A 12,657-nucleotide genomic window follows, 5' to 3' on the forward strand; every position below is an offset into this window, starting at 1 on the left:
TGAATATCACTAAAGCCAAAATATATATGTATTAGCAGATACCATTCAACAGTTAATTGACTTCTAACTAAAATGTCTGAAAGTAAATGTCAACTCATTTAGCTCCCCAGGGACACATTTTGCAATTAATTTATCTTGGAGGTCTCACCAGGAAATAAAATTGCTTAAATGTCACCATTCTATGGGTGCTTCTTAATATTTTGTTTTTGTGAATTCAGTGTGAGATTGATATCACCTACTTAGAAAAATTTGTAATCTTAAACTTGATCATAATTTTTTTTTCTCTATTTCTGAAGAATAGTGGAGAAGCCATATTCTCAGGTATGTGTCCTGATTAGGTTCAATTTTGTTCAAAGAACTTAAAACCATTCTCCAATGGATTGATTATTAAAGTTTATGGCTTCTTACTTCTTCAAAAACAAAATAGCTCCACTTGTACCAAAAAATTGCATATACAAGGACATTTATAGCCTTATTTAGAATCTCATAATATGAAAAATATAAAATCCCAACAAGAAGTTTTATTAAGAATAATAATATTAGGTTCATGATATATTGCTAAGTGAATATTTAAATGTTAAATATTGCAAAGATAAGCCATAAAGTGAAAAAAATCATGTCCTTTTCAGTAACATGAATACAGTTGGAGGCCATTGTCATAAGTAAATTAATAATGGAGGAACAGAAAACCAAATATTCATGTTCTCCCTTATAATTGGGAGCTAAACATCAAGTACATGTGGATGTAAAGATGGCAACATGAGAGACTGGGGAATACTAGTGGTGGGAGGGAGGAGAGGAAGTGGGCTGAAAAACTACCTATTGGGTACTATGCTCAATACCTGGGTGAAGGGATCCATCCTTACCCCAAACCTCAGCATCATGCAATATACCCGTGTAACAAACCTGCACATGTAGCCCCTGAATCCAAAATAGAAGTTAAAATTATAAAACAAATAAATAAATACAAATAAACAACTAAAACAGCAAATAGATTAAAGAATAATATTCCTACTCTAGAGACTTGTAGCACTGTAGGAAGAGCACCAACTTTATATATGACAGAAAACTAATTTAAAATAAAAAATTATGGAGTAGATAAGAACATAAGTATTGGTAAAATATTTAATGAATTATTATGAATTAAATGAATTAAATGAATTAAATGAATATTATAATTAATGAATTAAATAATTTTATAATTATTTTTATATTTTTCTTTTATTTTCTGTAATCTAATTTTGTGAAGTGAGAATGTATTGCTTATATGCTATGCATTTTCTAATAATATAATGAACTTCCAAGTTTTCTTTGATAAGATTGTGGATGCTTTCCTACCTAATCCTTATCAAAATCTAGGCTGGAAAAAAATCATCATATTTCTCAAAACATAATTTTAATCTTGGCTAAGCTGCTTACCTGTTCAACATAGTTTTGACCACATATTGAGTGGCCTTTGCTGTAGTGATCTTTGGTATTGTACATCAGGTTTTCACTGACACACAATTTAATAAAAAGTGTTTCGTTATCCTTTTCCTTGTTTATTTTTTCTTGAAATAGCATGTTAAGTAAGAGAGACTTACTTGACCCTATTTTTCAGTTCTTCAGAAGCACATGAGGCTTTATGAATGGAACTGATCTGTTTTTTTCTAGGGTTTATGTGAACTCTTGAGTCCAGTCTGAATGTAGGGAAAACAAATTTCTTTCTAAGTCTCGCCTCATACAGTGTTAAAGTGAGAACTCAGGTGTGAGGTGGACTAGATTTATACAGACTAGATTTTGTCATCCATCTCTGCAAACTATGAAAGAATATAAATATGCCATGTATTTACAAGTATACTATTAAAGTCCATCAGACTGAAATTGGGTAGAGAAATTTTTAAAATGGGAACATCTTAACATAAAAAAAAAAAAAGGATACCTTGTTTCCAGGGTCCAAACTAGTGGGTGTAGCTCCTGGTTTTGACCTGGACAATGTGCCTCACTCCCTTTGTTTCTAGGGATATTTATAAGTTCCTAATTCTATGTTTACCTTTCATTTTGAAACAAATTAGCATTGACTCTGACAAAATAATTTAAAACCTACGAATTTGACTGTGAATTACTTCCTTCATTTCAGAGAACCATAAAATTGGGAAGTTTTCCCATAAAATGACAGTAAAAGACAAATTTAGGAACTATATTAAGCTTAATTCCTAAATTCACTTTGCAAATATTCATTACTTGACTTTATTTTGGCATCAATTAGATATTATGATGAAGAAAGTTTATGCTTTACTTCATTTTATGTTAAGAATGTAATAGAACAATAGCATAAATTTTTTAAAACAATGCTGTGGTTTCTCTTCCTGTAATAGCATTATAAACATGAATTAACTAATGTAAATAAATATTAGAAGCTAAAAGAGCCCTTCTATCCTGTGAATTTATTACTGATAACCTAACAGCACTAGTATCATGTTATATCAAAGAATAAATGAGGCATACTAATGACTGTCAGTGCACACGTCTTACATCAGAGTAATGTGAAGTAATTTAGCTTGATTCTTAGGTCATATACTAGGTTCAGTGTTGTTTGTCAGGAGTGACAAAATCCTTTTGTCTAAGTGTTTAATTCCTCTCTTGTGGACTAGATTAACACAATCCCCATACTAAGGCCCTCGTAGAAAGAAAGTGGGCTCATGTTTATCTAATGACTATACCATAAATCAGGCATTCAATAAAAAATTACAAGACACACAGAAAAGTATAAACAAGGTCTGAAGATTTTAAAAAAAGCAATAATCAGAACAAGAGTCAGTTGTTAACACAGATGTTGAAACTCTTGAGCAGGGGATTTAAAATAACTTTATTATACTAAATATTCTGATGATAAAGATAGACAAGATTCAAGATCACATAGATAAATTCAGCACAGAGAAGGAAACTGTAACAAAGAATAACTAGAAATGCTATAAAAAATTTACTAACAGAGAAAAAGAATTCATTTGACTGGCTAATCGATAGACTTGACACAACCTAGGAAAGGATTCGAGACCCTGAGGCTATGTTGTAGATCTAACATTTGTAATCCTAGGAGAAAAAAGAGCAAAGCAAGGCAATCAAGTGGTGTTGATGTCTTCCGGGTGTAAGCTGGATGCTTTGTGTTGAGCTATGCCTTGATTTATCCAAGTGCACCTTCCAGTACACTTACCATGTTACGACTCATCTCCTCTATATAAATGTTGGGGTGTTTAGTTAAGCTAATCCTTAAATATATTTGAGGAGAGCGATGGGCGGTGTGTGCGTGCTTCACGGCCTAGTTCAACTAAGCACTCTAGTCTTAGTTTACTACTAAATCCTCCTTGGACTCTTAGGTTTCATAAGAGTTATTGTAGGATTTTCTGGGGTAGAAAATGTAGCCCATTTTAAAGAAATAGTGGTCAAAACTTTCCAAAATATAGACAGAAACCAAAAGCATAGATAGAAGATACTCTGAGAACACTAGGAATGAATTATACACACACATATACACACACGCACACACAGCATATTGTATTGAAACTGCTGGGAACTAAAGACAAAGAAAAAGTCTTGAAGACAGCGACAGAAAAAAAAAAGACGGATTATCTACAGAAAAATAAGGACAAGAATTATAGTAAAGTCTTTGTCAGAAATCATGCAAGAAAGAGGAAAATAATAAAATCTTAAACGTAATGAAATAATACTGTCAACACAAAATTCTAGGTCCAGGAAATATATTCCTCAAAAGTGAAGGAGAAATATTTTCTCAGACAAAAATGGAGGGAGTAAACCAGTAAGAAAAAAAAATGATTTGAACAACACTATCAACCAATTTGATCGAACTGACTTTCATAGATCACTCTACTGAACTACAATAGAATACACATTCTTCTCAAAGTCACACGGAACACATGCCAAGATAGACCATATTTAGGGCCATAAAACACACCCGAACACATTTTTAAACATAGAAATAATAAGTGTTTTGTCAGTCCAATGTAATTAAGCTAGACATCAATAACAGAAATATATCTTAAAAATTATCAAATATGAGGAAATTAAGCATCATACTTTTAGATGACCTATAAGTCAAAGAGGATGTCTCAAGGAAAGTAGAAAATATTATTATTTTTGCTGTTACAACATCCAGTCAAGATGATGTTTCCTGAAGTTTCCTAGCTCACTCCTTTACTCCTACCCTCATTGGTGAGGCTATGCCATATATTTATATATACTGTTGGATTCATTTGTCACAGGCTGTATTCCATCTTAGGTTTCTGCAACATCTTGGTTTACTTCTATTTTTAATTTGCAATTAGCAATATTCACTCCTAAAGCTTAAGCCTTCTACGTGTTTTGGCAAATGTATGTAGTCATATATTCACCACTACTTTATCATATGTAAGGGTTCCATCATGCTAACATTTTCCATGTGTTGACCCTCTGTAGTAAAAAACAAACAAACAAACAAACAAACAAACAAAAAACTAACATATCTTTCCTTTCCATCAACTCTAGAAACCACTTAGTAGGTTTTCATTCCCATAGTTTTGCCTTTTTTTCTATTTTCCCCTTATATTCATTCCTTTCTTTGTTTTTTCTTTTTTTCCCTCCCTCCCTTCCTTATTTTTTTTCTTGTTTTCTTCTTTTAGTCATTTAAACAATGTTAGTGAGTACTGTTATAGGCAAGAAAATATATGAGAAAGGCAACCCAGCAGATAAAAAGTATTAGGTTGGTGCAAAAGTAATTGCAGTTTTTGCCATTACAAGTAATCATATAGTGACATCATTAATAAAAGCATTTGTAGTGTAAAGCTTCAAAGGCATTATGGTTTTGGAAATGAAGAAGTTGAAAATCTGTGTTTAAACTTAATTGACCCCTTATTTGAGAATGAAATACTAAAAAATAGGTATTGTTAAACTCATTATTTTGTGATTAACAAGATAGGAAATCAGTAGATTATGTCTGACAGTTGAAAAAAGAACGGATGATAAGCATATGAGTAACTTCTTTTGTTAGACACCATCTCTCAATTCACAAACGGTAAGTGATTTTAGAAGACCGATGGACCAGAACACGTCCTGCTATTTGTAGTCAGGGAAATAGGGTGCCTTTTCACCCGTGACGGACTGCTATGCTCTTGAAAATGTCAAGGGATTTAATTTACAAGAGAAACATTCTGCAAAGATATGTTACTAAATATGTTGCCATAAGTATGCAACTCATTGGCAGATTTTTATAACGTGTTTGTGTTTTAATATTTTCCTAATCTCCTTCAATTACAGGGAAAATCTTTAGTCATCTTTCTATACCAATGTGATAAACTTGAATCTGAAGAGTCTTTGGCAAAGTGTGAATGTTTGTGTTCTAATGGCAAAAAGGAGCTGTAATAAATGCTATGTTCTAGTTTAATTTATGAAAATAAACTATTAGGCCTGAAATATATGGAATAACTTGAGAATTCATCTGAATATCAGATAATGTTTTGAGTACTGGATATTCAAAGTGAAAACAATGCTCACATTTATTAAAAATAATAATGTGATAATAAAATAATATTATATTTAATAATATACTAATAATAGTTACATTGATAATATAATAGGAAATTTAATAGTAATGTTAATTGAGACAAATATGTAAATTACACTCCACGTAGCTGCTTATTCAATTGTAGGCATTAAAATCATCATTATTACTTTTGCTACAATGAACATTATCAAAAGGGATGGATCACAGAGGAACTTCTAAAAACATCAAAAGAGCTATTAGCTTTGAACTAAAAGAAGATCACATATTCTTTAAAACTTGAGTGAATTAAAGTTATATTCAGATTTAGATAAAATTATTGATGTGTCCTACTAAGAAGTGGATAGTGTTTATGCTCAATGGACTCAGTGTTGTCTATGAAGCAGAAAGGAAAATTGTTTTCTGGTGAGTTAAGTTTGAAGTTTAGGGAGAGTTGAAGGCAGTTAACACTAATGTCAACAAGAAAAAGAGTTTGATAAGATGTCTTTGGTTACCAACACAGTTTAAAAAGCATAAACTTACTTTAAAATTCATCTGTTTTGTGGAATGGCAGTAGAAACCAAATTCAGAGTTTTGTGTGGTTGCGTGTTTTTCAGGTAGGGTTGGCTAAGAGTAGAGGGGGGCAGAAAAATTACATGAGCTATCAAGATAATATTTAAAATAATCAAGCATGAAGTCTGGGCTGTGTAAGAAAGGAAGTGAGATCAATAGAGAGTAGAAACAATGAAATGTAATCAGGATCTTAGTGGATGGGAATGGAGTGAATGGGTTCTATGAAGACAAAGAAAAATTCTCTTGGCTTCTACTTACATCACCTTTTCAAAATATATGTCATATGTCAACTTCTGAAAACCCCTTAAATGTTCAGTTGAATAAGAAAGGAAGTAATGCTAAGAGGAATTGTATAGAATGGAATACAATGGGAATTATAAATGATTGATGTATTCTATGGGGTCAAAGATAAAGTCTTCAAAATTTAAAGTTTTTCACTCGTTGATGACATATATCATATAATGTTACTCCCCATTGGAAACTCCTGTAATGTATTCCCATTACAACCAAATGCTTAACAAATAACTTTCATCCCTATCCCCTCCTTCCTGATCTGCTTTCCTTATAGCTTTCCCTATCCCTCCATCTTCTCAGGACGTGTTGACTCTCTTGGAGCCCAAGTATGCCTCAGAGCCCATGTTTGCACCCATGTGTTTGCTTTTGCTCTTTCTTCATTTGGTGACATCATTAATGAGGAGTCTTGAGAGGTTTATAGTCTTAGCAGCTGACTCCATACTTTAGTCTGACAAAGTGGACTGAGAGACGAGGAATGAGGGCTCTGGTGAAGGTTTGAGGTTAAAATTGTGGCAAATAATACACATGAATAAATCAGAAAGATGGTAGAATGATGGCTAAATAGTTCTATGAGCCAAGCCGTGGTGGGAGAACATAAAACTTGTAGTGTTCTAGGTTATTGGTTATGATAAATAAAATTGAAGTCTCCAGAAAGTGCATATAAAGCATTTTGGTGGTACACAAGCTAGTTTAAAGCTAAGTTAATTAACTGCTTATATTAGCATCGATAGCCTCGGTGGTCAATATGAACAATAAAAATGCTGATTATACACCAATGAATCACTTGAAATTTTATTTTGAGGGGAAAAGAAATGTGTTTTTGTAACTCAGAAGCACTGGTAAAAACATCTTAAGTAGTCATCAACCTAATGAAACCACAATGCAAACCCAACATATTGAACATGAACTCATGGTAAGGGTATACGCAATTCAGGAAATACTCTGAAGTCTTCTTTGACTCAGTATTGCTGTTTTCACAATAAGCCTGTCCAAACATGCTGGTAGTATGAAGTAATATGGTAGAGAACTGTGAAAGGTAGATTTTCCAGGCAAACCTAAAAAAAAAAAAGTAAAAAAAAAAAAAAAAGCAGTACTGAACTTATATATTACAGAAGATAGTTTTTGTTTATGTATACACACACACTTGTCCATCTTAGTCTGGCAGAATGTTATTTATAACTATTACGAGTTAACATTTTCTCATGCTTAAGATAATTCATGGCATATAATATTATTTTTAAAAACTATCTGTGTTTCTGCTTGATAGAGTCAATACAGTCTATGAGGTAGAAGGAGAAATTGTTTCCTGGTGACATAAAGTTAAACACAGTTTAATGAATGAGAGTTAATAGGAAGCTTATTCGATCTAGCATACAAAAATAGCATTGTTATTTATTAATGGTACATATGTATATTTTCAGCCAATTTTAAAGGAACATTTTAATCTTATTTTCTAAGTTGCTTATTAGGCATATAAGATATTACTGCTTCCTATAATTTAAGCCTTTTGATCTAATTGGAATGTAGATTTTGGTAAAATAATGTTTTATGTACAATGACTTTGGGGTCATATTTCAATAAATCATTTTAAAATTAAATTCTTCAAATTACACTGTTCATTTTTTGGCTTCTCTGTTTCTTTTATATTTTTCTGTCAATTCAATACCTTCTGCCTCTATTTCATCTCTGATTCATCACTTGAACTTGTTGTATTATTATATCCTTCTATCTCTAATTAGCAGTTAGCACATTGTATTGTCATTTCTGTGTCTTTGTCAAAATGGGCTTTAATGAAGGTAAATTTTGTATTATAATTCTGTATCTCTCAGGTCTCTCACATCATGGGACATATGATAAGCTTTTTAAAAAATGTAGAATAAGGATGGGCGCTGTGGCTTATTCCTGTAATCCCAACACTTTGGAGGCCAAGATGGGTGGAACACCTGAGGTCAGGAGTTCAAAACCAGCCTAGCCAACAGGTTGAAACCCTGTCTATATTGGAAAAAAAAAAAAAAAAAAAGCTAGCAGGGTGTGGTGGCGGGTGCCTGTAATCTGAGCTATTTTGGAGGCTGATACAGGAGAATTGCTTGAACCTGGGAGGCAGAGTTGTAGTGAGCTGAGATCATGCCATTGCACTCCAGCCTGGGTGACAAGAGTGAAACTCCGTCTCGAAAAAAAAAAAAAAAAAAAGTGGAATAGATATGTGAATAATGGCAGTAAGAAATATTAGTATTTATAAAACACAACTGTATTTTTAGCTCTTATCCAGAACAATTATGGTATTATTTTTGTACACATGAGATTACTTTGTGAAGTTGCCTGATACTTTTTCATTATTAGGAAGGCCAAAATAACATAATAAAGAAAATCAAGTTTGTAGCAATGTACTCGAAGTCAGAAAATATCCTCTCAAAAAAACCTTAACGTGGCCTTTTGGGTGCAGTTCAGCATTGGTAGTAGAGCATTTGAGTCCTAGGGCTGGAAATCTGTATTCGATTTTTTTGGACTTTTTTATTTTCTCAGGATTATCATGAACAATTTATTTAACCTCCATTCTGCCTCAGGTTCTTCATCTCAAATCAATTGATACTTTGATTACGGCCATTTTTTCAGGAATAAGGTGGCATTGCATTGTGATTTGGATTTGCATTTCCTTGATCATTAGTGATATTGAACATTTTTTCATATGTTTGTTGGCCATTTGTTTATCTTCTTTCGAGAACTGTCTAGTCATGTCCTTAGCCCACTTTTTGATGGGATTGTCTGTTTTGTTCTTACTGGTTTGTTTGATTTCGTTGTTGGTTCTGGATATTAGTCTTTTGTTGGATGTATAGATTTGAAGATTTTCTCCCACTCTGTGGGTTGTCTGTTTACTCTGCTGACTGTTCCTTTTGCCGTGCAAAAGCTCCTTAGTTTAATTAGGTCCCAGCTACTTATCTTTGTTTTTATTGCATTTGCTTTTGGGTTTTTGGTCATGAAATCCTTGTCTAAGCCAATGTCTAGAAGGAGTTTTTTCCAATTTTCCAGAATTTTTGTAGTTTCAGGTCTTTGGTTTAAGTCCTTAATCCATCTTGAGCTGATTTTTGTGTAAGGTGAGAGATGAGGATCAAATTTCATTCTCTTACATATGGCCAGCCAATTATACCAGCACCATTTGTTGAAAAGCGTGTCCTTTCCCCACGTTATGTTTTTATTTGCTAATCAAAGAATCAAAAACAGTAGATATTGGCATAGATGTGGTGATCAGGAAACACTTATACACCGCTGGTGGGAATGTGAACCTGTACAGCCACTATGGAAAACAGTGTGGAGATTCCTTCAAGAACTAAAAGTAGAGCTACCATTTGATCCAGCAATCCCACTACTGGGTATCTATCCAGAGGAAAAGAAGTCATTATTAGAAAAAGATACTTGCATATACATGTTTATAGCAGCACAATTCACAATTGCAAAACCATGGAACCAACCCAAACGCCCATCAATCAATGAGTGGATAAAGAAATTGTGGTATGTATATACAATGGAATACTACTCAACCACAAAAAAGGAATGAATTAACTGCATTTTCAAGGACGTGGATGAGATTGGAGACTATTATTCTCTGTGAAGTAACTCGGGAATGGAAAACCAAACATCATATGTTCTCACTGATATGTGGGAGCTAATCTATGAGGACGCAAACCCCTAAGAATGATACAACGGACTTTGGGGACTTGAGGGGAAGAGTGAGGTGGGGGGGATAAAAGACAACAAATACAGTGCAGTGTATACTGCTCGGCTGATGCGTGCACCAGGATCTCACAAATCACCACTAAAGAACTTACTCATGTAACCAAATACCACCTGTAGCCCAATAACTTATGGAAAAAAAATCAGCTGATAGTATTAACTACTTGATAGGTTTTTTGTGAACATTAAATTAGTCAATATAGGCAAGGGCTTAGAATTGTAACTGGTGCACTATATGACCTCATAAATTATTATTACTATTACTATTTATTGTTTTGAAACCTACTTTGTCATGTTAGAAATCTGTGTTCAGGACACATAAAAAGAACAAAGCATTTAAATTAAATGAGACAGAATTCTAGGATAGGAGATAAACCTGAATGCTGCAAGAGCAAAATAAGAAAAATAAAACATGACTACACAAAGGGCATTATGATTTTTTTGAGTTGCCATCATGGCTCTAAATCCGTTGAATAAATTGTCAAAGAGAGAAATTTAAAAAATAAGCAAAAATTTTTGTATGAAACATTAATTTTTCCAGAGAAAATGATGCAGGAAATTTGTCTTAAATGGCTTGAATTGTGTATGAAACTCTCTTGATATTGCATATCTTTTCTCAAACCAAAGTGCCAGGTCTGAATTTCTTGGCACAACTCAAAGATGACAGGAAATCATCTGTGTGAATGCTATGCCTGTGACAATTTTCACTCTCAGCCATTGCTTCTGGCTGAATGTATCATTAGCTATGGAGGAAATGTACTATAATTTATATTTAAAATATTTATGAAATATGCATGCAAATTACCCAGACAACTTACATTTGTGAGTCAAAAAGATGAAAGCAAAATTTAAAACACTTTATAAACCAAAATATGATTTAATTAAAGTTGAAAGTCTATTACTTAATATTGTTATTTAATATCACTTTCTTCACATAAAAGTTATTGCTTAAATTCTACGCCTAAAAGCACTTACCAAAGTAAAGTAGAAGCAGTGAATTCAAGAATCTTAAAAATCCCTCTTTGAAGAGAAAAGACAAAAAATTGAAGAATTTTATTTAAAAAAATGTACAGGAACAAATCTCCATCTCATATGCAAATCATAGGTACTAAATTCTGATTTTTTTCAAATTATGTGGAAGACACGTTTAAATGCTACATGCGTATCTATAAAACTAAATCGTATTTAAAAATATCCAGAGAAATGATGTGACTTGCCTAAGTTCAAAAGCCTATTTATATTAGGTCTCCTGATTCCAAAACCCATGTTGTTTATAATACATTTTAGTTCTCTGGGTTCAATGTCCTGTTCTCTCATTCATTCTTCATGTTAGAAGAAATGTTTCCTAGGTCAAATGTCTTCTTTTTTATGAAAAAAAATAAGATAAAGGATAAACGGTAACTAGCACTTGGTCCAGCTACCTTTTACAATTTCAGATACTTTTGTAACATTATTTTTATTTATTAGGCTTTATTTGCATTATGGCTTATTATTTAATTTCTAGCTTAGACATTTTTATTTGTTTCAGCTTCTACTTGAGTTTATTGGGATTATGTCAATGTCATCCCCCCAGTTTACTTTTAGCACAAAAGATAACTATTTTAAGTTGCAAATAAAAGAGAGCACTCACCAGAGCGGGGATAACTTGGTAAGCATTTGTCTTCATGTTTTTCCATGGTTCCATAATTTTGCGATATTGATATTTTACATATTGAGGCAAGGTGAACTGATAATATTGGTTGATTTTTTTCTAGAAAAATATATAAATAATTATCTCGATATCCCATGAATCAGAGAGACCTGAACATAACCAAATGAATCAAAATTTTATTTGGATAAATTCTACATTTTACCAAATGAATCTAATTAAAGGAAAATTGATTCATACAAAATTAACTCTATGCTTACATTTATAGAATTAACTGTAGAAGAAAATTCTTTGCTTAATTCAGACCCTAAAGCCACAGTGCTTGAGAAAGAAATCAAAACAAAGAAAATAAAATTAAAATACATGTAAAAGGCAAGAAGATAATTTCTTGACCAAGATAAGTGTCCCCAGTTGTAGTTTATTTTCTATTTCTGGTAGGAAAATCCTGGTCCTCAGAGTCATATAGAATGTGTGATTTAACTTAGTGGAATCTATGACACTGAGCCAGTTAATCTCTCTGAGTATTATTTGTCTTGTAGAAGTAAAAGAATTAATACGGAAACAGTACTTTGTTTGCACAATGCCTCCCATATATTTTATTATGAGTACATATTTCCCTCTTCTATGTTCTATTTATCTATATAGATTTAGCCACAGATTGTTGTAGGGATTTAAGTTGGAATTAAATACAGTGGCATCTTCTTTTAGGCTAAGTTCTCATTTTTACGAAGTGGAAAATCAATGGAATTTTAGAATTGCCATGGAATAATTGTTGGGTGGATACTTAGCAATAATGTAAGTGGTACAGTTGGCGAGTGCTTCCGTAACCATTTTAAAAACTATAAGAAGACTTTTATAAAAATTAGAACTTGGTAAACATAGTATTTTTTTTTTTTTTTTT

General features: G+C 32.5%; 1 protein-coding gene across 1 annotated transcript in view; it reads right to left on the minus strand.

The window, feature by feature from the left end:
* Positions 1–7,600: 7,600 nt before the first annotated feature.
* The window catches only part of LOC108534008 (alpha-S2-casein-like), a 10,737-nt gene continuing 5,680 nt past the window's right edge, over positions 7,601–12,657 (minus strand). Inside the window, exons 5-7 of the mRNA XM_017879075.1 lie at positions 11,739–11,858; positions 11,084–11,126; positions 7,601–7,685 (exon numbers count right to left, since the gene is read on the minus strand). Of these exons, the coding sequence (XP_017734564.1) occupies positions 7,624–7,685; positions 11,084–11,126; positions 11,739–11,858 (225 nt within the window). The 3' untranslated portion in view covers positions 7,601–7,623. The remainder of the gene's footprint in view (positions 7,686–11,083; positions 11,127–11,738; positions 11,859–12,657) is intronic.

This window comes from Rhinopithecus bieti, unplaced genomic scaffold, assembly GCF_001698545.2.
Source record: "Rhinopithecus bieti isolate Rb0 unplaced genomic scaffold, ASM169854v2 scaffold_905, whole genome shotgun sequence".
Classification (NCBI taxonomy): Eukaryota; Metazoa; Chordata; class Mammalia; order Primates; family Cercopithecidae; genus Rhinopithecus; species Rhinopithecus bieti.